Genomic DNA, 26247 nt, shown 5'->3' with positions numbered 1-26247 from the left:
AGGACTCCGCCGCAGTGGCCAAGGCTTTGATGAACCTGATAATTCCCAGGGATTCCCGGGGGATTCTGGCGAAAAAATCAGTTCAGACAATTGCGCTCCGTTTGTGAGCGCGGCACTGAAACAGGTCGGTGAGTACATCGGCGTAGATATACGACAACATTGCGCCTACCACCCAGCCTAATGTGGTGCTAATGTGGCGCGCCAGAGAAGCAAAAATGGCCTGAGCTCCTTTTGAAATCCTGTTTCAAGAGACCTTTAAACAGGGATTGGGCCCGTTTAAGAGGCAGCAGCAAGAAACGGGCCTTTGTGAAGACGAAATGTTACGATATTGTGCAACCTTGTCGTCTGTTTTGTCTGATATCAACAAGCAGGTTAAGGCGGCCCTCCCCAAACCGGCAGAGACGAAACTCCATGACCTCGGAGTGGAGACTACATCGTGGTCAAAGACTTCAGACGTAAACACTGGAAAGCTCGGAGGTGGAACAGACCGTTCCAAGTGCTTCTGGTGACGGAGACAGCAGTCGAGGTTGCAGGGAGACGTACCACGTGGATCCACGCCAGCCACTGCCGACGGGTTCCTGATCCACGCGCACGCCATGCACCTGATCGAGAGGCCACGGCCGTACCATCCCCTTAGGCGGCTCGGATGCGGCCTAAGGGTGGCGACCAGCGTCCTGCTGGTCGTCTCCATAGGGGTGAGGTTGCTTCTGCTGCTGTTGGAGAGCCTGCACGATCACACGTCACAGACCAACTGCACGACAATCTCACCTCCCCCTGACCACGATTCTGAGGCGGCACCTACCCCTCTTTGGCTGGTGAGAAGGGCTGCTGTTAACACGACCAACATGACCAACACGGCGTTGCAGCTAAAGGACAACATATGGTTCCGTACCATGACCACTGTGACGAGGCAGCTGACCAACGAGATCGATGTGACACATGTTGTCGGACACCTGAATGAATTGTTGCATTTGCAGAGGAGGTCCTTGTTTTCCATTTCAGGGTGGGAAACTGCACTGTTCAACCTCTCTGCCCCTGAACTGACTATTCTTTTGGGTTTGTGTGTTTTTCTGTGTTTTATTGTGCCATGGGTGAAGAAACTAGTAGCTTCTGCCATTCCCACCGCACCTGGACGGTTTGCCCAGGAGATGGACCACAATGATGAGTGGGTTCCTCCTTCCATGGAGGATCCAGAGCTACTTTTAATTTATATTCTGCATTAATCCTTCCTCAGGTTGATGATGTTTTTTTTCATTTATGCTGTTTTGAACTGATTATGAGCTGTTATATCCTGTTGACAGGTTGTGAGGGAATCAAGCATTAGCCCCGTGGTACGGTGGGTTAAAACATGGAGGGTTTTGCCAGGACATGTGGAGAATTTTGTCATTTTTTGATTATTATTATTATTATTATTATTATTATTATTATTATTATTATTATTTTACATGTTATCTCATTTTATCCTTGAACTGCATAGTCACACAGTGCCTTTGATTTTTTTCTCTTCTCCTTTTCCCTTCATGGACTATTGTGCTGAATGTGATTTGTTTTGGTATTGTTTGAAGTAGATTAGTTTATATTCCATGATGTGTTTTTCCCCTACGGGGGTTTTTTCCTTCCTTATCTATGATAGGGTAGCTAGACAGATCAAGTCTTTTGACTCTCCCCCTTTTTCTAGTGGAGGGAGAGGTTTTGGCTCTTCTGTACCCATGACCTAAGATCCTCTGTCGGGGTTTCTGTGACTCCCGCGTTGGAGAATGGGTGTGCTAGCGTTTGGCTGGTGCGCGACAGAGCATATTGGTCGCGGGGTAGGTCAGTGCAAAATTTCCTATTTTATTATGGTTTAGCATACAATGCTAAAAGGGGTGGAATGTAATGGAAAATTTTGGTATAACACTGTCTGTTGCCTGTTTTCATTCCTATGCCAAGGTCATGTTCCTTTGACACAGAGCATGGCACGGTTGCCTGGGTGATGGGTGATGTTTTGTCTTTTCCAGCTCCAAACTATAAAATAACCTGTCCCTAATCTTCTTCAGCTCACTCAGGACTGACGGTTTATGTGACCGGTTGGACTGTGTGGCTCCGTTCAATTGAATGTTTGTCCTCTTTTCATTAAATCTTCAGAAAGACAGCTGAGGTGTCCTGACATTCTTTTTGAACAACAATTTTTGCCACCACAATAGTTTTATCTGTAATCTTCTAAGATCTAAATCACATCCCAAAAGGAAATCAAGTCCAGCTCAATGGCAATATTTTTCCATCTAGAGAACTATTAAGACAAAGATTCAATCTGGACAATAACAGCTGAACCTTCTGTGATCAGTGACGTGCAGTGAGGTTCATGGTTGGTGAGGCACTGACTCCTTTAGTGTCAAATTTACAACTATATAAACCCAAAAGGGTAGCTTATTCAATTGGCTACTGGTTATTTCATGTCTCAGCATTCTTTACACAAACACACAGACACACACACACACACACAGACACACACACACACACACACACACACGAGGTACGTATATACGTAAAGATGAGAAAATAAAACGTTACAATTACAGCAGCGAAAGAAAGTGGATAGAGGACAGTTGCTCTGCACCTTCTGTGTGTTGGCCGTCGCAATTCTACAATTCATACAACACAATTGAGAGTTTGTACAGTGTACGCTGTTTGTACACCATAGAGTGGTGTACAAAAACACAGATTAAATTTTGACCTTTAGTGAAATATTCAGTTGTTTTTAAAAAGCTTTTAATTCAGATTTTCTTTCAACTTTTTCTCAAACAAGAAGCCCTAAAGCCAATATCTAAAAACTCCATATACGTTTTATCAACAAAAGGATTTGATTTATAACAACTTAAAAATACATATGCAACAAATGATGGCTCCACCAACGCGAGCGACCCCCGCAGCAAAATTTAACAGAACGCAAGATCAATTTTCTCCACCCCAACGTAGTGGGTATCAAATGAAACTACAAAAGCTACACTTTTTTTTTATAAGATTGAAATGAAAACTACGGAACGAGTATTAGGGCCAGGCAGGAGGAAAAATATAAATTATATTTTAGAGGAGGAAGATTTTTTTTTTCATTATGCACTTCGAGAAAAAAGTCAAAATGTCGAGAAAAAAGTCAAAATTTCGTGAATAAAGTTGAAAGGTTGTGAAAAAAGTCGAAATGTTGAGATCAATGTTGAAGTACAATTTTGAGAAAAAAGTCGAAATGTTGAGAATTATGTTGAAACACAATTTCAAGAAAAAAGTCGGAATGTCAAGAAAAAAGTCAAAATTTTGTGAATAAAGTTGAAATGTTGAGAAAAAAGGCGAAATTACGACTTTATTCTTGAAATTGTATTTCAACATTAGTCTCGACAGTTCGACTTTTTTCTCGACATTTTCAACTTTTTTCTCGAAGTGCACAATAAATCTTTCTCTCAAAAATATTTGTTCTCCTGCATGGCCCTAATATTCCGTGGAAAACTGTTTGTGGTCTTACCTTTATTTGTAGATGAAGTCCATGCGCCTATCCTTCGTCACAAAAACCTCAGTTACCTTGTTGTAAAAGTCCTCCTTATTTTCCTTTAGTTTTAAAAGTCTCTCTGCCTTAATGGAGAATATCGCCAGGGATGAAAGCCGTCCTGGTTACCTTCTGTCCCGCAGTTTGAAACAAACCTTTTAGCACTGGCGTTGGTCTTCCGTTGTTAATCACTTTGACTTTGTCCAGTTGTGAGAAATTTTTAAGTTTAAATATATAATCTTCTTCCATTTTGGCAGTCCGACGAAGCAAAGCGTCAAAATAAACGGCTCGCAGCAGCAGCAGTACACTTGACTCTGTGTGAAGAACAGCAGCCACGAGCAGCCGTTGACTCATGTACGGACGGCAGAGTACTGTCTGCATGGGCCTTTTTCAATGCGGTTTTATGTCCCATCAGCGAAACTAAATATGTCACTTACAAACATTAAACTTTTATGGTTAAAGGCATTAGCCAGACTGTGGAAAATCCGGGTATATAAATGTATTTTCAAACATTATATTGGCGACATGGAGAGATACGGCAACCAGCACGCGCCAATTGCACGTATCAACACAGTTTGTGATGGATTGCGCAATCAGAGGTGAGGCTCGCTGCTGCCTCACCTCACGTTTCAGCACCGTTTTTGAACAGGAAATATGCAAATTCAACGATTTTGACTATAGAAATGTTGAAAATGAATCATACATAAAGATCAGTGGACAAATATTAATATGTATTTGATGTTATCATTATTATTCTTTTTACTTGTCATGATGACAGGTGAGGCTCTGCCTCACCTGCCTCCCCTGACCGCACGTCCTTGTCTGTAATAATAATATTGAAACAACAGACCATCTATTCATTTACTACGTGTACTCTGTAAGCTTCTGGGACGACTTACAAGACTGGATCTCAACAAAAATTCTTCTAACTAACAAGAGAGGATATTATATCTGGGACCACCCTTGAAGATAAAATATGTGACTTTGTCCTCAATAACCTGTTGATCCTTGCCAAATTCTTTATTCATACATGCAACTGGAGAAACAGAAAACCAAACTTTTCAGCTGTTAAAAGATACCTGATAAACAACCATCTGAAGCCTTAAGAGTCTGTCCCTCTTGGAGTCAGCCAGTCCTCTCTTGCGCGTCTCCAGTTAGTTCAGAACGCTGCCGCTCGTCTGCTAACTGGAGCGCGTAAGAGAGAACACATTACGCCCATACTGGCCTCCCTCCACTGGCTGCCTGTGCGTTTTAGAATCCATTTTAAGATTATTTTATTTGTTTTTAAATCTTTAAATGGTCTTGCTCCACCCTACCTCTCGGAGCTTCTTCACCCCCACGCCCCCGCCCGGTGCCTCAGGTCAGCTGACCAGCGGCTCCTCGGGGTATCGAGGTCCAAACGGACGCTCAAATGTGCCCCCTAGTGGTGGAACATTTTACCTCTGCACATCAGACAGGCCTCCTCACTGTCTGCTTTTAAAAATGACCTCAAAACCCACTTTTACTCATTGGCTTTTAACCCAGTATGAGACCTTGCTCTGTTTATAGTGGTTTTATGTAATTTTATTTTATATATATATATATATATATATATATATATATATATATATATATATATATATATATTTATGTTATATATACCACATCAAACATGGCAGACGTGGAGACGTATCACAGCAACGGGCCTCCCCGCTCAATGAGGCGTCTACGTTTATATGTCTATGGAGGTGAGGGTCCATTCTGCCATCTGGTGGTGACATGTGGTAACTGCACAAAGTGTAAAGTTAGAGGAATTACATTACAACATGACTTCCTGTTATTTCTTTCAAAATAAAATAAAAAACAAGAGCACGACGCTAACGAGTCTCTTTCAAGTGGAACTAGTGCATAAACAGTCTTCATCTGTCCTCGGTCATTAATTAATGTAATTGCAGTCTGTAATTGATGAATACGTCTGTAATTAAGATGAGTTACACACAATAGTGTGGTAAAATGGAACAAACGTAGTTTCTAGTGTCACCACAAGGGGGCAGTCTTTTCTCATCATCACACCAGTCATCAAACTGTAGAAAGTTAAACAAAAGCTACAAAATGGTTTCTGTTTTGTTTTATTTAATCTTATTTGTAATATTATTATACCTGCTGCCAAAGTTTGAACACGGTTCCAGAATATATAACTGGATAACAGTCAGCTGTGAAAGACAGTGTATATTATGGTTTCTTTACTTTACTATTTTATTATGTTATTTTACTTCTGTTATTATTATTACTCAATCAACTTATAAGCTACACCAAGACCTGAATCTACCTTTCCTTTATCCTGTAAATGGGTCAAATGACAATGAAGAAGTCTGAGTCTGAGTTTTGCTAACAACGTTTTAATGGCTGACACCACATGAAAAGTAAAAAATAAAAACCACAAGAAAAGTTACAAGTTGCTTTGATCTATTAAACAGCGTCAATGAAGAAGATAATTGGGAGATATAAAACGTTAAACTGTCTATCTAAATTATTTTACTTTGAATTTCTCATCTTCAATTCTTGAAATTTAAAACACTGAAAAAATAGCGGAGAAAATAAAGTGTTGAAAAATTAAGGTGTTTAATTCAGATGCAGAAAAAATCACATCTATTAATTTGCTGTGTGAAATTCAAGGAAAGGCTTTAGATCCACCGGCTACGTCACATCCAGCGCTGCCAGAGACGTGCAAATGTAGAAAAAAAATTAGCTGACAAACCACTTCCAGGAAGCGTAAAAAGGTTTATTGGATATTCTGGAGGTTTTTGAATTAGTGTCGTCTCCATTACAGGATTTCTGTTTGGATATCTGGGTTTTCTCCTGAATCTCAAGGTAACAGAAACGAGCCTGACTGGCATCCTGCAGTTGTGGTCAGCAGCAAAAAGAGGTGAAGACACAAAAGTGGTTTCAAAAATCTCTAGTAAAAGATAACTGCACAAAGAGACGTATTATTTTGTTATTTAAGCTTTAAAATGGTATGATTATGATCTGTTAACTGCAGGTCTGGATCTGGACCCTAGTGGTCAACAGAAGAACTGCAGGTCTGGATCTGGACCCTAGTGGTCAACAGAAGAACTGCAGGTCTGGATCTGGACCCTAGTGGTCAACAGAAGAACTGCAGGTCTGGATCTGGATCCTAGTGGTCAACAGAAGAACTGCTGGTCTGGATCTGGATCCTAGTGGTCAACAGGAGAACTGCAGGTCTGGATCTGGACCCTAGTGGTCAACAGAAGAACGGCTGGTCTGGATCTGGATCCTAGTGGTCAACAGAAGAACTGCAGGTCTGGATCTGGACCCTAGTGGTCAACAAAAGAACTGCAGGTCTGGATCTGGACCCTAGTGGTCAACAAAAGAACTGCAGGTCTGGATCTGGACCCTAGTGGTCAACAGAAGAACTGCAGGTCTGGATCTGGACCCTAGTGGTCAACAGAAGAACTGCAGGTCTGGATCTGGATCCTAGTGGTAAACAGAAGAACTGCAGGTCTGGATCTGCCTGTTTCCAACATTTATTTGGTCATAAATATGTTCCAGTCAAGTTGTACGTAGGCTGACACCAGGACTTGTTCCCCTTTTGCATCTTTGGACAGTAGTTGGCATCGATGTTGATGGTTGATTTGTACGGACAAGATGGCAGCAACCAGAATGACATTTATCTAAGCGGCTTAAAGACAAACCAACACTCATGTGATGACATCATGAACACTTTAATATTGATCAGTAATCCACTAAACTATCTCCCTGAGCTGCAGTCTGCACTCTAGATGCTGAAACAGCTTTTGATAGAGGAAAACAGCTGATTATATTTGGTATTTACAGAGATATAGATTTGGTATCAATCTGATCCAGTGGACGATTGAACATAAAATCTGTGGTTGCAATAAAAACATCTTATTTCCAAACAGTTTGCTTGACTCACTGAATCATTAGGTGAGAAAATGAGAGCTGAAAACAATGTTACAGATGACATCATGGAAGGTTTGTCCAGTTCTTCTTCTACAGTCTAGGAACCGTAGAAGCATATTATTGTTGTTGATTTCTCCTTCTACTGACAAATGTACATAAAAATCATCATAGTACATTTAAAATCAACAAGGCCGACCCCCGGGACCCTGAACATGAAGAAGCAGTTCTAGATCATGGATGGATAATCTTATTCATCTTGGTGAGAGCTCACATATAAACATACATTTTACCATGACAGAGACCTGACAGTCCAGTAGCTATGTCATGGCTGGAACAGGAAGTGGTGTGAATAAAGACCAGGATGAACCCTGGCTGCACAGCAACCTTGTGCTCAGATCTAACAGCAGGTTGTAACTTCATCTTGGCTGATTGCAGCTCAGTGATTCCTCTCTGACATCACAGTTGGTCACATGTGCAGCAAACTAACTGCAGCTGACACGAACTGAATGATCTGAGCTGAACTGAGCTGCAGAGAAACAACATGCTGCTGTTCACTGTGAAGCTCTGACTGGAAACAGACAGAAGAATAACATGTGAATCCTGGAATAACGGCAGCTTCACCTTTAAAGGACCGGCAGAGGAAGAAGTTTCCAAGGAATCATTCAGAACAGTTTCACTAACATGTGATTCAGGTGTTCTGGTGGAGACAGAGACAGACGTGTACAGACTCAACTATCTGTCCAACAGAGACAGTTTCTCTGACAGGAGGAGACTCTTGAGACTGAACTCAACACAGAGACACTGAAGAACCAGAACCAGACCAGAACCTGAACCCAGGATAGAGAGGTTCAGTGAATGTGGTGTTGAAGGTGTGGAGGAGGATCAGTCTGTCAGAGGAGACGCTGTAGAAGGACAGAGTTCCAGCAGGATCGTCCACATACACTGCTACTATTTAAGAGACTGAGGAAGAGGAGGAGGAAGATGTTACTCTGTTATTGTGCCAGGCAGAGTACCGACCATCACCAGAACATTCCAGCCTCCAGGAATGATCGTTCAGTGTGCCAGTTTGATGTTGTTGTTGACTGTGTTTGTGTCGATGGTGAGTTGACAGAAATCTGATGGAGAAAACAAACAACCCAGCTGCAGTTATTATTGATCTGTCATTGATCATTGATGGACTCATGAATGAGTGATGTGTCAGTGTGAAGATGGTTGAATGTGTGAATGAAATAAAAACACACTTACACTTCCTCAGACCTGTTGTCAACAATCGTTGTCCAGCAGGCTCCACCCTGGAAGGAGGAGGGGGGTCAGACCAGCACAGTCTCTCTCAGCAAACATGGACATTACATGGCTCTCACACACTGATGAAGGAACAGTCCGACACTTGGACAGATGCACTTGAATGCAGCATCTCTGAAGTCCTGTGGTCGTCACCTTCCAGCACAGTTTCAACACATTCTTTTCATCTGATTTCATCTCTACTGAATCAGCAGCAGGAGGGGACCATGTCATGGATGAGTGAAGGTGCAGCTGTTATTGGGCTGTGACGGGCCTGAAAACCACACTGCTGTGGTTCTGGGATGTTTACTGGGTCAAGAACGGCTCAGAGTTGTGAACTACATCTATCAGCTCTGCTGCAGCACCAGATGAGCTGCAGCAGCTCCATCTGCTCAAAGATCTCTGTTCAAAGCCAGAGAGCCACAAAGATGACGTCCACAACTCCATGAAGAGTCCAGCACACTGATGTCCTTCTGTCTTCCTACCTGAGAGTGTCCAGTCTCCAGCGGGGATCCTCCAGTCTAGACAGAAACTTCCCTGCTGACTCTCCTGGATGGTTGTAGGGCTGGAGCGTCTGACGTAATGCGGACATGATGACGTTATGCGGAAGGGGAGATCTAACATAGCGGCACCCGGTCACTGAAGAAAACATCTGTTTGACTTCTTTTTTTCGGACTTTTTCTAATAAAAACTCAAATGCCATACGTTGATTACTAACCGGAATACTATTACCACGCACTGGAGGATTTAGCAGACCTAGAGGATTACATCGATCACTATTACAACCACTCCAACATGGACAACAACCCAATCCAAACAAACGGAAAAAAACTTCATCCACAGACACAGACGATCTGCAACCCACTACAGAAATCGAGGTCAGTATACTGCAATCCATAAATAAAAAACTGGACTTACTGGTAACAATGCATGAGGAAATAAAAGAACTTCGGACAAGCCTAGATTACGCCCACATCTACATCCAGAAATTAGAACAGTCAAACAACTCCCTTCAAACCTCCGTCAAAACACTCACTGAAAACATGGACTCATAAAAGAAAACAAAAAAATGGAAGAAACCATACTGGACATTCAAACCAGAAGCATGCGTGATAATCTTATATTTTCTGGCATCCCCGAACACCCATCTGACAACCCAGAAATATTCGTTAAGGATTTCCTGAGAACTGAACTTAAACTCCCTGTAACACTGTAAACCACATCACCTTTCACCGTGTTCACCGTCTTGGATCCCGCACAAACAATTCACCCCGACCCATCGTCAAACTGGAACACTACAAACATAAGGAACTGATTAAAAGCAGAGGAAAGGAACTCAAAGGCACGCATTACGGACTCAACGACCAATACCCACGCGAAATAAATGAACGGCGCAAAGTACTGTACCCCATCTTCAAACAACACAGGCAAAACAATAAACGCGCTAACCTGGTGGTGGACAAACTCTACATCGAAGGACAATTATATAGAGACTCTAAAATAACAGCTCTTCTGAAAACCCATAACCCGCTACTCACATTAACGTGAATTATAAACACCCCTACACTGATGTTCTCCCTGAGGTAAAATACCATGCTCGTCTATACGTTTAAATGTTGATGTGTCTATGTGTATGGTTTGTGTGGTTTCTACCGTTCTTGCTCCCCTTACCCCTCCCCCTTTTATTTGTATCTTTTTTTCTTGTCACACACACACACACACACACACACACACACACACACACACACACACACACACACACACACACACACACACACACACACACACACACTTTTCGTGGTTTATTTGACATTGAATATTTAATATCTCATGGCTCTACCAGTAAAAATAACCTCCTGGAATGTGAGAGGAATCAGCTCCCCTGCTAAGAGAACAAAAATATTAAACCAGCTGAATATATTGAAATCTGACATCTGCTTTTTACAGGAAACCCATTTTACAGAGGCAGAATCTCGGAGACTTACAGCCAGGTGGATTGGCCAGACATACCACTCCGATTTTAACTAAAAAAAAAGAGGTACTTCCATTATAATCAATAAGAATACCCCTTTCTCTCATACCTCAACATTCACTGACCCAGGGGGTCGTTACATTATCATCACAGGAAAAATTGGAAAAGACACAATAACACTTGCAAATATTTATGGTCCTAATACAGACTCTCCCCCGTTTTTTCACTCTCTATTCTCAGCATTATCCAACTTCTCTGACTCTTATATCATTCTAGGCGGCGACTTTAACACAGTACTAGATCCAAACATAGACCGTTCCTCATCAACCTCCATCAATAGATCTAACCAACCGTCGTCCCTTCTTAAACAGTACATGTCAGATTATGGACAGATGGACATCTGGAGACAAAATAATCCTAGCAATAATGAATATTCATATTACTCACCTTATCATAAATCCTACTCCCGCATAGATTACTTTTTAGTCAACAATTCTATCACACATAAGATAACAGACCCAACCATCCATAACATTATAATCTCTGATCATGCACCCATAAGTATTACTTTCCTAGCAGAACACCAACCCCATCCTCCCCCCAGATGGCGCTTCAACAACTCATTACTCAAAGACAAGGAATTTCTGGACTACTTTGAACAAGAATGGGCATCCTTCATCGAAATTAATAATACCCCTGGAATAACAGCATGCACATTATGGGAAACAGCAAAAACCGTCATGAGAGGTAAAATAATATCATACACTGCATACAAAAGGAAAGAAGAAACCAAAAAAGAACACAACCTTCAGAGGGAGGTGAAGAGATTGGACCTTCTAGCCTCTAACACCCCCACCGACTCCGTTATGAAGGAACTCCTAAAGACCAAACACGAACTAAATAATATACTGAATAAGAAAACTGAAGAAACCCTGATCAAACTCCGACAATAACATTTTGAATTTGGAAATAAAACAAGCAAATTTCTAGCAAATCAACTTAAACAACAAATAGAAAACTCCATCATAACCTCAATTGTAGATACATCTGGTAACATAACTCACGACTTTTCCATAATTAATGACTCTTTCAGAACTTTTTACTCAAACCTCTATACTCCAACACAGAATACCCCACTTGCAGAAACTGAGACATTTCTGAGGAATGTCTCCCTCCCCAAACTAACCCAAACGCAATCAGAAAACCTAGACCGACCTCTCTCACTACAAGAAATCACCAAAGCTCTTCATCTCATGCCCAACAATAAATCACCCGGTGTAGATGGCTACACAGCAGAATATTATAGACAATTTTGGCCACTTCTCTCACCACTGTTCTTTACAATGATCTCTGAAATCCACCAAAATAAAACTATACCCCATCACATGAATACCGCCTATATTACACTCATACCAAAACCAAACAAAGACCATACCAGCTGCTCCAATTACCGACCCATATCATTAATCAATACAGACATAAAAATCTTAAGCAAAGCTCTGTCAGTTAGACTGGAATCTGTCATCTCATCACTAATACATATAGATCAAACCGGCTTCATTAAAGGGAGGCATTCCTCAGAAAACACTCGAAGGCTATTTAACATCATACATTTCTATAAAAACAACACCTCTCCAAAAGAAACACCATTCATCATAGCAACCCTGGATGCAGAAAAGGCATTCGATAAGGTGGATTGATCCTTTCTCTTCACCTCCCTTAATCACTTTAGATTTCAACCATATTTCACCAACTGGAACACTATACAACTCACCCACTGCATCTGTTATAACCAATGGAATCATATCAAAACCATTTCAATTACTTAGAGGAACGCAACAAGGATGCCCATTATCCCCATTATTATTTGCACTATTCATTGAACCACTGGCAGCTTCCATTAGACAATGCAACCATATTACAGGTATCCAATCAAAATCACACCACCATAAAATTAGCTTATACGCTGATGACATTTTATTATACATCACAAACCCCTCATCATCACTTCCATCAGTCCATAATCTGATCAGCAACTTCAGTCGGGTGTCTGGCTACTCCATCAACTGGACTAAATCCGAGATTCTGCCTATGGGCGGGTGGGATGCTGAGGCTGGGGACCCCATTTTCGCTCGTACAGCAAAATCTATCAAATACCTTGGAATACACATCTCCCCAAACCTAAATGAATTATTCAAACTCAACTATACCCCCCTATTACAAGAAATAAAAGACAACCTGGAAAGATGGAATAATCTACCACTATCTCTAATTGGCCGTATCTCAACAGTTAAAATGAACATCCTTCCAAAAATAAATTACCTTTTTTCAATGATTAATGTCACCCCACCCCTGGGCTGGTTCTCCTCTCTTAATAGTACAGTCACCAAATTCTACTGGATAAACAATAAACCAAGAATTAAACTATCAACCTTACAAAAACATAAACAGCACGGAGGACTCGGGGCTCCAAACTTCCACCTCTACTTCTTATCACACCAACTACTGTATATCCGTCACTGGATAAATAACATTAACTCACCATTGCTAGAAATAGAAAGTAATTTAACTCAAGAACTAAGCATCCAAAATCTACCATTCATAGACAAATCCATAAAAACTCATCCATGCTACAAAAATAATAACTCTATCAGCACCACTCTTTCAGCCTGGTGGAAATCTAATGAAATTCTCCATTACAGCTTCTCACCATCCCCTCATACCCCTCTTTGGAACAACCCTATGTTTTTAATCAACAAAAAGATTTCTGCATTTTCCCCCTGGATTGAGAGAGGAGTAACCAGCCTGGGACAGCTACTCAATGATGGCCTGTTCGTGACCTTCGACCACATCCAAAAATAGCACAATATACCGGATCACTGCTACTTCCAATTTATTCAGTTAAAAGAAGCCATAAAGAAAAGCATCAACATTAGAGAATTCAGTAACCACAGTCCCCCCCTGTACACTAAGCTCAAATCACTCAAACCTCAGAAAACACTATCTCAAGTTTACAAGATCCTAGCATTCAATGACACCACAATATCAATCCCAATAGACAAATGGACCACAGATCTCAACAACCTACCGACAGACACCAACTGGTTAAACATATGCAATAACACCTTCTCTATGACATGCAACTCCAAAACCTGACTAATTCAGTACAAAGTTCTACACAGAGCACACATTACCACACACAAACTCCACCGCATGGGTTTCATCCAAAACAATACCTGTTCACTCTGCTCAACTTCCGTAGACAACTACATCCACGCCCTCTGGCACTGCCCACCCATCCATAACTTCTGGTCGAAGGGTCATGAACAGGCTATCAGAGATGCTCGGCCTCAGCATCCCCATAAGCCCCATTATAGCATTACTTGGTGACCTATTTTCATTACATATACCCAAACAACACACATAATTTCTGTTAATATCTTTAACTATCGCCAAGAAAACCATACTATTGAACTGGAAAGACAGGACAAAGATATCCATAAACCACTGGCTTAATCTTCTAACAGATCATTCAGACCTAGAAAAACTCACTGCAATTTTGAAAAATAACATCTCATCCTATGAAAACACTTGGTCCCCCTTTCTACAATACATCCAGAGCTGATTCCTCTCACAAATACCTCACAAATACCTCTCTTTTCTGTCCATTTACAACTCTTACTTTATTGTTATTTTTTATGATCATATTAATTAGGGGTGTCACGGTACAGACAAGTCGCGGTTCGGTACGTACCTCGGTTTAGGGGTCACGGTTCGGTACGGGTTCGGTACAACGGAAAAAAAATACAAAAAGTCCCAAATGTATAAGACGAGTTTTTTCTTCCTTTATTTTGATCATAGCATTTGAAAGTTAAAGTTTGTTCAAATGGCTACAAAACTAAAAAGCATCTCTTATTAAAGTGTAAAATAAATAGAATAAAACATTTAACTTGTGCATTAGTGTTTTTAATTTTACCACGGACTGGTTTATGTGAGCGCGGGATGGGACATTGTAACGAGCTCGAGCACTTTTAATAAATACTTGAACCCGGGCTCTTATGATAGTTATTTTAACGTTCAACAACACCTCATCCTACCCATTAAACTACATTTATTCTCACTTTTAGTGAGCCAAGCCTATAGGCCTATGCTGCAGAAAGCAGAGTAAAGTCACAAACTTGTTCAGAAGAACACACACACCCACACACACACACACACACACACACACACACACACACACACACACACACACACACACACACACACACGGCGCTGAAAACTCAGATAGTCACGGACTGACTCAGTTCCATCTTTGATACAGCTTACAAAAAAGAAAACATAACTGGTCTAAATTACACAATCTATTTAGATAGATAGACACAGCGGTCTATAACATAATTTCTGAGCTCTATAACAGAGAATAGACTCGGCGGTCTAGTTGAAAACAACACAAAGCTCATTAAAATAGGCAGGTGGTCAAGAAAGAAATTATTTATGAAGGTTACACTGACTCACAAACGGTAGTTGACTCTTCCATAACCCAAAATAATCCAGGTAACGTGGAAAACGGGGTAACATTCAAAACTTTGTACAAATGTAGTCCTCTTTTAAACTTTAGCGCTAATCTCCTTCACGGCAAATTTGCTGTGACTGTTAAGGCTGATTTATGGTACCGCGTTACACCAACGCAGCGACTACGGCGAAGGTTGCGCGTCGCCGCATAACCTCGCCGTAGACTGCGCCGTACCCTATGGCGTATGCTCTGCGTCGATTTAACGCAGAACCATAAATCAGGCTTTACACCCAATAAACGGCCCTGATGCGTTCAGGACAGTTGTAAATTAAGAATTAGAACATTTTATCGTTATTATAGCCTACAATTTATGATGATATATGAATTGCACATATATTTATTGATAGGCACAGACTAGCACACATTTAGGTCTGTAATGAAACGTGACTGTTGATATTTATAAGGAAAAAAAACGATGATTGATTTTTTTTTTTTTTTTTTTTTTTAACTCAGTCAGACGTATTCGCCGTATGACTGCGTGCACCGAACCGTGACCCCCGTACCGGGATGGGACGGGACGAATACAAATACCGTTACACCCCTAATATTAATATAAGATCATATATTATATATAGTATTACTACATATTATACCTGTCATATATTACTACTGTAAAATTTTTTGAGAAAAAAAAAAATATATATATATATACTTAAAGAAAAAAAAGGGAGGGGTGGTTTCCTTTCTACGGAGCCCCTAAAGGGACACAGATTATTATTTTTTTTACAATGAGTTTTAAGCGTGCGCGTGAAACCTTTACGCGCGCGCGTAAAACCTTTAAGTGAGCACGTAAAGTTGTTTACTTGCAAGCAAAGTGGTAATGTCCTTATAATGGAGTCCCAGGTTAAAATATAGCTCAGCTAAATCCTGTAATGTCATTTCCATTCATAAACAGAGCAGGGCGCAACTGGAGGGTCTCCTGTTCCAGCAAAACTCCCATGCACTTGTTTTTACGTGCTCACGTAGAACAACTTTTAGGCGCTCACTTATAAGTTTCGCGAGAGCGCGTGAAACTTTTTAGTGAATGCATAAACGTTTTACGTGCTCACGTAAACAACTTTACGTGCTCACTTAAAGGTTTTACGCGCGTCCCTTTAGGGGCTCCGTACCTTTCACTGCCGTCCTACTTGCCTCCTGCTGGGGCTCCCGGTCGGGCAACTGGAGTCTGGTGGGGGCCTCCTGCGCGCTTCCCTGACGCCCCGGTCTGACCTCACCCCTCATTGCAAAACATAAATTACCAATTCTAACTCTAATAATTATTTCTGGCATTATCATGATATATTGTTTCATATTATCATATTAAGTTATGAAATCTCATGGGATGTTAAACTATAGTATTACATACAGTATATAATAGTATGTTGATATAATTTGGTTATATGTTATAATATTTTATAAAAATTATGTTATATTTGGATATTACTATATTTATTATGCTATATTTATATGATATCATGCTACACCAGTCTATATGATAATTATTTATTTGTTTACTCTTGAATTAATATTCTCAATTTATGTATCTATTTTCATCATCTTATTTACACTCAAACACGGAACGCACACACACACACACACACACATACTGATGTTGTCTTTTGTCGTTGTTTGCACTGTATGTTAATAAATAAAAAAATAAAAAAATAGTGTTAAGATGGTTGAATGTGTGAATGAAATAAAAACACACTTACGCTTCCACGGACCTCGTCTCAACCATCGTTGTCCAGCAGGCTCCACCCTGAAAGGAGGAGGGGGGTCAGACCAGCTCAGTCTCTCTCAGCAAACATGGACATTACATGGCTCTCACACACTGATGAAGGAACAGTCCAACACTTGGACAGATGCACTTGAATGCAGCATCTCTGAAGTCCTGTCCTGTGGTCATCACCTTCCAGCACAGTTTCAACACATTCTTCTCATCTGATTTCATCTCTGCTGAATCAGCAGCAGGAGGAGATCATGTCATGGATGAGTGAAGGTGCAGCTGTTATTGTGCTGTGACGGGCCTGAAAACCACACTGCTGTGGTTCTGGGATGTTTACTGGGTCAAGAACGGCTCATAATTGTGAACTGTATCTATCAGCTCTGCTGCAGCACCAGATGAGCTGAAGCAGCTCCATCTGCTCAAAGATCTCTGTTCAAAGCCAGAGAGCCACAAAGATGACGTCCACAACTCCATGAAGAGTCCAGCACACTGATGTCCTTCTGTCTTCCTACCTGAGAGTGTCCAGTCTCCAGCGGGGATCCTCCAGTCTAGACAGAAGCTTCCCTGCTGACTCTCCTGGATGGTTGTAGCTCAGGTCCAGCTCTCTCAGGTGGGAGGGGTTGGAGATCAGAGCTGAGACCAGAGAAGCACAGCCTTCCTCTGAGATCAGACAGCCTGACAGCCTGCAGACACACAACACAAGACACATACAGATACTCTGAAAGAACTGCTCTGAGACTAAAGATCACTTTAATGAGCTTCATTTGAGCTGAATAAACATTTTACTTTCTGACTCTTTTCTCAACAAAACAGCGTTCGTGTTTCCAGGGACATCGTTTGGTCTGAAATGTTCTGAAGTCTCCAGAAACAATCTGCTGGTTTTTATTCAATCTAAAATGATCAGAAATGGACCAATGACAGAATATTGATCAGTCCAGCACCTTGTGGACATCCAGACACAGACTGAGTCGAGGTTAGAAGAACAGACACTTCTGCTGCTGAGATCGTCACCATTTGACAGTTATTGGTGCTCCAGTTTGATCATTTTATGGAAACTAATTCAATATTAAATATGAAACATTTCAAAGTCTGACATAAACATCTTATTTGAGAACTTTAATTGATAAAGAAGAGATTAGATTAGAGAGGGGAGCTTAAAGATTGTTCACATGTGGACAAATTTGTTGATACTCATACTTCCTTCAATTAAAGGAAGATAAAAACACCCCGATCACTGAAATTACCTGAAACTGACTAAACTACAAACAGACGTTTATGTGGACTTGGTGGAGCTCTTCTCCTCGATCATCATCCTCACACAGTTCTGACCGATCTGTCTGTAGCGCTTCAACCCGATCTGGACCCAGTTACAGTTATTAAAACTCCCATCAACAATCCTCCAATATCAACCACAGTTCTAACGGTCCACAGTTGAACACTTGGTGGATTCTGACCTGAGAGACTCCAGGTGACAGTGTGGACTCTCCAGTCCAGGACACAGTTTCTTCAGTCCTGAATCCTGCAGGTGGTTGTTACTCAGGTCCAGTTCTGTCAGACTGGAGGACTGAGAGCTGAGAACTGAGGACAGATCTGCACAGATCTTCTCTGAGAGGTTACAGTCCCTCAACCTGCAGAGGAGATTAAGGAGAGATCATAAGGTTATTTAGGAAAGTGTATTTGTAACATTTCATGAACACGACAACTCAAAGTGCTTTACATAAAAACATTTTTTTTAAATGCATTAAAAAGTCAAATAGTTTAATAGCATAAGACCTGGAGTTATGTGGTCCACTTTCTTGTTCTTAGTGAGGACTCGGGTCTCCTGGTCTTAGTGAGGACTCGGGTCTCCTGGTCTTAGTGAGGAATCGGGTCTCCTGGTCTTAGTGAGGAATCGGGTCTCCTGGTCTTAGTGAGGACTCGGGTCTCCTGGTCTTAGTGAGGACTCGGGTTTCTTGGTCTTAGTGAGGACTCGGGCAGCAGGTTCTGGACTGACTGCAGGTCATGGGATGATCTCTGTTGTGAATGTCTTCATCAGGTCACTAAAGCCGGGTAAAATAGTTTAATAGCATAGAATCTGGAGTTATGTGGTCCACTTTCTTGTTCTTAGTGAGGACTCGGGTCTCCTGGTCTTAGTGAGGACTCGGGTCTCCTGGTCTTAGTTAGGACTCAAGTCTCCTGGTCTTAGTGAGGACTCGGGTCTCCTGGTCTTAGTGAGGACTCGGGTCTCCTGGTCTTAGTGAGGACTCTGGTCTCCTGGTCTTAGTGAGGAATCGGGTCTCCTGGTCTTAGTGAGGACTCTGGTCTCCTGGTCTTAGTGAGGACTCGGGTTTCTTGGTCTTAGTGAGGACTCGGGTTTCTTGGTCTTAGTGAGGACTCGGGCAGCAGGGTTCTGGACTGACTGCAGGTCATGGGATGATCTCTGTTGTGAATTTCTTCATCAGGTCACTAAAGCCGGGCATACACTGTGTGATTATCGGCTCGTATTGAGCCGATTTTCCAGTCGTGCGAATATTTTGGATCAGGCCGATTTCGACCCAATCGTTGGTCGTGCCTCATGCAGTATACGTGGGGTAACGACGAGAGATTAACACCTCACGACCCTCGCGTACCCTACGCCGTAGGCTCTGTGTTGGTGTGTGTTCTGTGCGCTGTTCTGAACACTTCTCTGTTGTGCTCATTTTGCTGGGACGCCGGGTCCCTCCGCCGAGACACAACTTTTGCGGTATGCGTTCATTGTTGTCTAAAAATGATGCGCAGAGCCCACCCAATCAGAAACGGTACAGATATTGTGATTTTTTTATATATATATATATATATATATATATATATATATATATATATATATATATATATATATATATATATATAGAAATAAATAAAATTATAAAAAAATAAAGGATCCCCATAACCTTTGATTGAGTGGGCAGGACGCACGTTTGGGTGGGCACAGCCCACCCCTGCCCCAAAACCGGCCTCGCAGTTCCAGTACTCAGAAGTCCGACGGGAGGATTATGATCGTATAGTGTGAGCATCCGAGCATCGGGTCGTACAGTGTGAGACCATAAATCGTGGGCTGTGAACTTTTGAACTCAGCGATCTAGTCGTGCAGTGTGAGATGGGGCTGAATCAAACGATTTAAAATATTGCACAGTATATGCCCAGCTTTAGTCTCCTGTCATTTCAGATCCTGCCCCCTCATCATCCAGGTAATTATCTCATTCCACTCACCTGTGCTTCCCCCCATCTCCACCCCTGGTTTTCATTGTCATCAGTCCTCCTTCAGATACCAGCCCAGGTCCACATGTCCTCTGCCAGATTGTCTAGTGTGTTTGCCCAGCTCTCCAGCACTTCCCAGCCTACTGACACTGCCTGCCTGATATCAAGTCTGTTTCCCCGTTTTTGGATCAGAAAACTTTATTTAAATTCTGCAAGGTAGATTTTTTTAACTATTCAAGCAACAACAACACAGAGATATATCATTAGCTGCTACACCCATCTCACTCATGGTGCACCAGCAACCAGAGCATCACCTGGGAAAACTATCACAACTGGGAGACCAAACAATAAAAAATAATAAAAAACAGTAAAACCACACATATAAAACACACAAAAGCAGTTAGTGAAGGAAACCTCCAAAGTAATATGGCATCCCATAAATCCCTGCACCATCCCATCTGACAAACCCCTCCATGGACAGCTGCCACTACAATAATATGTGGATTGTATTGGTAGCTGCACAATTAAAGCGGTTGAGATTAATAAGTAAACATTTCTCATAGCAAACAAGGACATTAAGTAGCCAAACATATTAAATTAGATGTTTGACTTATCGCTCTGCTGTCCGTGCTGGAAGCCATGTTGAACTGACTGAAATGCACATGCATATAGTGGTTTGAAAGGCTTAATGTGATTGGCTGATGAGTATATTGTCCCCCACGTGTGGTGCGTTCTTATGATTGGCTGAAACAGATATCTGATTGGTTGCAGATCATTCCATATTTTAAAAAATACATTTGTGGATTGAGGCAAGTCAGGGGAGTCTCAAAATCACGCACAAATGCAGCGAAGTTCACAAACCAAAAAACGTTTGTAAATCAGGTTATATCTGTGTGTGCATCAGAAATACATATGTGTATCTTGTCCTACGCAGGTGTGAATTGTCCTGTGCATTTGTTACTATTGAAACTGTTCTAGCTCCATAGACTCCAAGTTCTTTTGTTTTCACTGGATGGGATGAAATCTGGTCCACCATTGTGATTGTGATGAGACCCCAGAGAAACTGCTGTGAAAGGTCAGCAGCTAACAGGGATCTAACAAAACAACCAAACAAACAGTTCTAACGGTCCACAGTTGAACACTTGGTGGATTCTGACCTGAGAGACTCCAGTTTACAGTGTGGACTCTCCAGTCCAGGACACAGCTTCTTCAGTCCTGAATCCTGCAGGTGGTTGTTACTCAGGTCCAGTTCTGTCAGACTGGAGTACTGAGAGCTGAGAACTGAGGACAGATCTGGACAGATGACCTTTGAGAGGTTACAGTCCCTCAACCTGCAGAGGAGATTAAAGAGGGATCATGAGGTTATTCAGGAAAGTTTATTTGTTTAACATTTCATGAAGAAGATAATTCAAAGTGCTTTACATAAACATTCTTAAAAAGTGCATTCAAAAGTAAGAGTTTAATTGCAGCAATTAAAGACAAGTTAAAAAGAATAAAACAAATGAGATGGAAGAAATAAAGGTAGCAGTGCATTGTGGGAGATTACTGAAATGCAGCAGGAAATAAAAATGTTTTCAACTTGACTTAAGGGATAAAGAGAGTTTCAGCAGCCCTGATGCATTCTGGGAGTTTGTTCAACAGCATGGACCAGGAGGTCAGAGATGTATTTTGGTCCGAGATCATTCAGAGATCTAAGACCTGGAGTTATGTGGTCCACTTTCTTGGTCTTATGGCCCTTTTCGACTAGTACCAATCAGCGCTCCCCGACTCGGGACGGCTCGTACCGCCTCCACCCGCTTTGTCCTCGTTTGTTTTTCGACACCCAGGTGAGAAGTGGGCGGGTTGGAGCGAAGCTGCTGTGACGTATTTGATTGTGTGATCTAAAGTTTAACAGAGAAGACAACAACTAAAGATGTAGAACCTGGAGGAGATGATAGATGTGCTGCTGGGTCTGTGACTTGTGTTCGATATCAGGTTAAAAAATGAGAGAGAGAGAAGCTTCAAGCGCCAACTTTTTTATTTGTTATTTTGTTCGTCGGCGCTGATGAGAAATAAAGCCTGAATTATGGTTCCGCGTTAAAACGACGGCGTAGCCTACGGCGTACGGTGCGCGTCGCCGCGTACCCTACGCCGTAGGCTCTGCGTTGGTGTAACGCGGAACCATAAATCAGCCTTCAGCTGAGAGCCGCGAGCGGCTTGGAAGTGACAGAGAGCCTGGTGGATCTTGTCGTTCATTATCGCCCGTCTAGATCCCTTTTTAATTCTCTCGTCAGCCACCAGGTTTATGAACATCTGCACCTCAGAGTTGGATCACCAAACAGACTTTTGCGCTGTTATTGCCTGTCGGATAAAATGAGGAAGCGTGGGCTGCTCTCACACTGACTCCCCGCTTCCTGATTCAAACGTCTCACAGCCTCGCCCCCTGACCAATCGGTGGCCTGTAGTGTGATGACGTCAGATACAGGGCCGACTCAGCACGCTCAGAACCTCGGCAGAATAGGTACACAAAAAGTATCTACTTGGCACGCCTCTACCCGTCTGGCCCGTAGTGGAGAAGCGCAAAACGGGGGCGTGGCGAGTAGAAGCGCACAGAGTAGGTAGTAGTCGAAAAGGGCCATTAGTGAGGACTCGGGTCTCCTGGTCTCAGTGAGGACTCGGGTCTCCTGGTCTTAGTGAGGACTCGGGTCTCCTGGTCTTAGTGAGGACTCTGGTCTCCTGGGCCCTCATTTATCAACCGTGCGTACGCACAGATCTGTGCGTAAAGCGTGCGTACGAGCATTCCCACGCAAAGTATGGTATTTATCAACATGTATTTGTGCGCAGAAACACGTGTAAATATACGCACAGCTCCGACCATGCGTACACACAAAACCTAGTGGTAGAACAGTGAAACTACAAATAAAACCCATTAAACTTTACAAACTTTACATGTGAAGTTTGAGACCGCTGAACTGTGACTGAACGGGGAACATGTGCACATGTTCCCCGTTTCCTCCAATTAATAAAAATTCTCCATAAGTAATTCAGACATTTTGAATAATTGGTGTGAAAAGCTATAAAAGACAGCTTTGGCAGGACGACCTGAAAATAAAATACAAGTACCATGGCTTATCTTGCACTGTTGGAGGATTTAGAGACCGTGCGCTCGGCAAAAACACGCTCCGCAGAGAGCGCGTTTTCAAAGAGCGCGCTGATCTGTTCAGTGAGAGCACGGAGCGGCTTCTCAGCAGGTACCGCTTCCCCAAAAACATTCTGATGGATCTATGCTGTGATTTACAACTCCATCCCAGTCACATCCAGCTCCTGTCCACCCTGGGATGTTTGTGCACCGGAACATTTCAGAGAGAGATTGGAGACATGCGGCAGGACGACCTGAAAATAAAATTTCGCAGCAGAATCATGCCGGCAGTGTTGGATGCAATAATTTCTCTGGCCCTAATTTACACCCAGTTTCCATACACACATCACCAACAAGCCCAAATTAAACGAGGATGTGAGGTAAATCAACCTTTGAACTTGTTTTGTCATTGTGTAACTGTCACATGCGTGGCTAACAGAAGCCACATCAGCCACTTCCTGATGTACTAGGTTTTGAACTGTCCTGTGACAGTTGACCACTGTAATGTCAGGACTCAATCAAACGTTATCACTTCCACCCCATTGTCTACTGTATAATTGTTTACTATGCATTGTCCTTATTAGGGCTGCAACTAACGACTATTTTAATAGTCGACTAGTCACCGACTATTGAAACGATTAGTCGACTAATCGGATAATTAGTAATTTTTTCTTAAATTTAGTATGTCGCTTAAATTATGTGGCAAATGATAATAAACACGAGAAAGATGGGTACTTCAATGAAATATACAGGACTGTCTCAGAAAATTAGAATATTGTGATAAAGTCCTTTATTTTCTGTAATACAAAAATGTCATACATTCTGGATTCAGTACAAATCAACTGAAATATTGCAAGCCTTTTATTATTTTAATATTGCTGATCATGGCTTACAGCTTAAGAAAACTCAAATATCCTATTCAAAAAATTAAAATATTCTGGGAATCTTAAACTGTAAACCATAATCGGCAATATTAAAATAATAAAAGGCTTGCAATATTTCACTGGATTTGTAATGAATCCAGAATGTATGACATTTTTGTTGTTTTATTTGCATTACAGAAAATAAAGAAATAAAGAACACAATATTCTAATTTTCTGAGTCCTGTAGATATTTTATTCAACTTTGCCGCTGTTCATACAAAAAGTTAATAAAATGTCCTATTTAAAACCAAGGACAGGCACAGTGATCATTTAGACATAAATCCATGAATAAATAAACATCTATCCATTATTTTTCATTTTTTAAGAACAGGCAAATGTGTTATATAAAAAATAAAATAAAACGTCTCATATTTTTTCTCCATCAAGTGGGTGAAATCGGTTCTGGATGGCAGGACGTGCTCTGGGTTGAACTGGTGTATCATTTGTTGAAACTCGTCACCCAGACCCGACGTGCTTTCTCTCCAAATGCTTGTGCATTACCAACGTGCTCCCGTGATAAGCAAGGTCTGCTTTGCAAACCTTGCAAGTAATCTTTTATTTACCGTATCGTGGCTAAAGGGCTCCAAAACTTTAGAAGTTAACTTTTGTTACATGCAGCGGCACTACAGGACGGGACGCCGTCATTATTGTTTACCCGCTGCTGCTCGGCAGAGACGCTATCGCGCATGCGCGACTCTCAGCAGAGATTGTATTGAAGTGAGATGCCTCACTCCGTTGGAAAAACACGTCTGGCGACTATTGTCGACAATGGAATTCATTGTCGACAATTTTGATTATCGATTTTTGTCGACAACGTCGACGAATCGTTGCAGCCCTAGTCCTTATATGATCAATTCCTGTCAAAGTTTCTTAATAAAAGCATCTTCTAGAGGGAGGATCTTGGGGAAAGCTCAGGAGTTCTCACTGAGGGCTACGTTGCTCTGCACTCCTGTGTTGCTCTCCCCCCTCCTGCAGGAGTGCGCTGAAAACCCATTCCAAGGTAGTCTTTGTGTCTTTCCTCATTATGAATTTATTTAATATTGTGTTAAACCTAACATTTTTGGTCCCGAAACCCGGGACCCCAACATCTGAGGCGTCAGGACGATGCCCGGTGACGGGGTTCCTCGAGCCAGGAGGGGCACTGAGACTGGGTAAGAAATGCTCCTCTCGATAAATACCTGGGGTATTTAAATGTGTTACTTTAATAGATGGGGTTATGGGGCTAATGGGGTTAGCCTGTGGTCTGGGACCACTGTGGAGAAGTCATGGACTTCACCAACACCCACGGGTCTGGGGACCCAACGAGAGGAGGTTTCTATTTGGAATGGGGTTTTAGGTTTTTTGTGTATGTTTGTTTTGGCCAATGTGTGTTTTGTCTAATGTTCTTGTTTAATGTTCATGACTGAAACTGTCTATGGACAATGTTGTGGTTTCTAAAATTGTGAAGTCAAGTTTCAATTGTTCACTGAAAAGATCAGTGCTAAACTGTCAAAAAGGGAAACTTATGAGCTAAAAGAAACTTAAAGTTAAGAAAAATAGCTGGCTAAAATAGCAGATGCGTGGTTAAACTGAAACTTATGCCTAAAATAATTTCTAAAAGATGCTTAATACGGGAGACGTCCCTAAAAACTAGGAAATAAAAGCTTGTGAAAAAATATTGTGCAAAATAATATACGGGAACTTTAAAAGATTGAAAATAAATTAATTTAAGGCTAAAAGAAAAAACTGATCAAAATGTTCAAAATGGGACAAGGTTCCAGCAAGAGTAAAAAGAAAGAAATGGGAAAGTTGTGAAAAAGAATGGTATAAGAGATGTGATTTGATGGGAAATTGGGAAGTAGGAGAGAGAGGCTGCTGCAGAGTTTGCAGGGCAAGTCATGGTGCAGGGGGTGTGTGTGTGAGTGTAAACGGCTGAAGCAGGCCAAAGGTCATGACAAGCTGCAGATCAGATTGTCTGTGTAAGAAGTGTTGCATGTTGCCTGTCTTGCTACGAGAAGCTGCATGGGATGAGGCTTGGTGAATAC

At 41.7% G+C, this 26247-nt stretch overlaps 1 protein-coding gene across 1 annotated transcript in view; it reads right to left on the bottom strand.

Annotated features, from left to right (window-relative positions):
* Positions 1–26247, bottom strand: part of LOC133424182 (NLR family CARD domain-containing protein 3-like) — a 179342-nt gene that overhangs the window by 110563 nt on the left and 42532 nt on the right. The window contains 3 exon segments of the mRNA XM_061714630.1: positions 17479–17649; positions 18421–18594; positions 21340–21513. Of these exon segments, the coding sequence (XP_061570614.1) occupies positions 17479–17649; positions 18421–18594; positions 21340–21513 (519 nt within the window).

Source organism: Cololabis saira, chromosome 23 (genome assembly GCF_033807715.1).
Source record: "Cololabis saira isolate AMF1-May2022 chromosome 23, fColSai1.1, whole genome shotgun sequence".
Taxonomy (NCBI): Eukaryota; Metazoa; Chordata; class Actinopteri; order Beloniformes; family Belonidae; genus Cololabis; species Cololabis saira.
The sequence above is the reverse complement of the archived record's forward strand: the minus strand, read 5'-3'. Positions and strand labels throughout refer to the sequence as shown.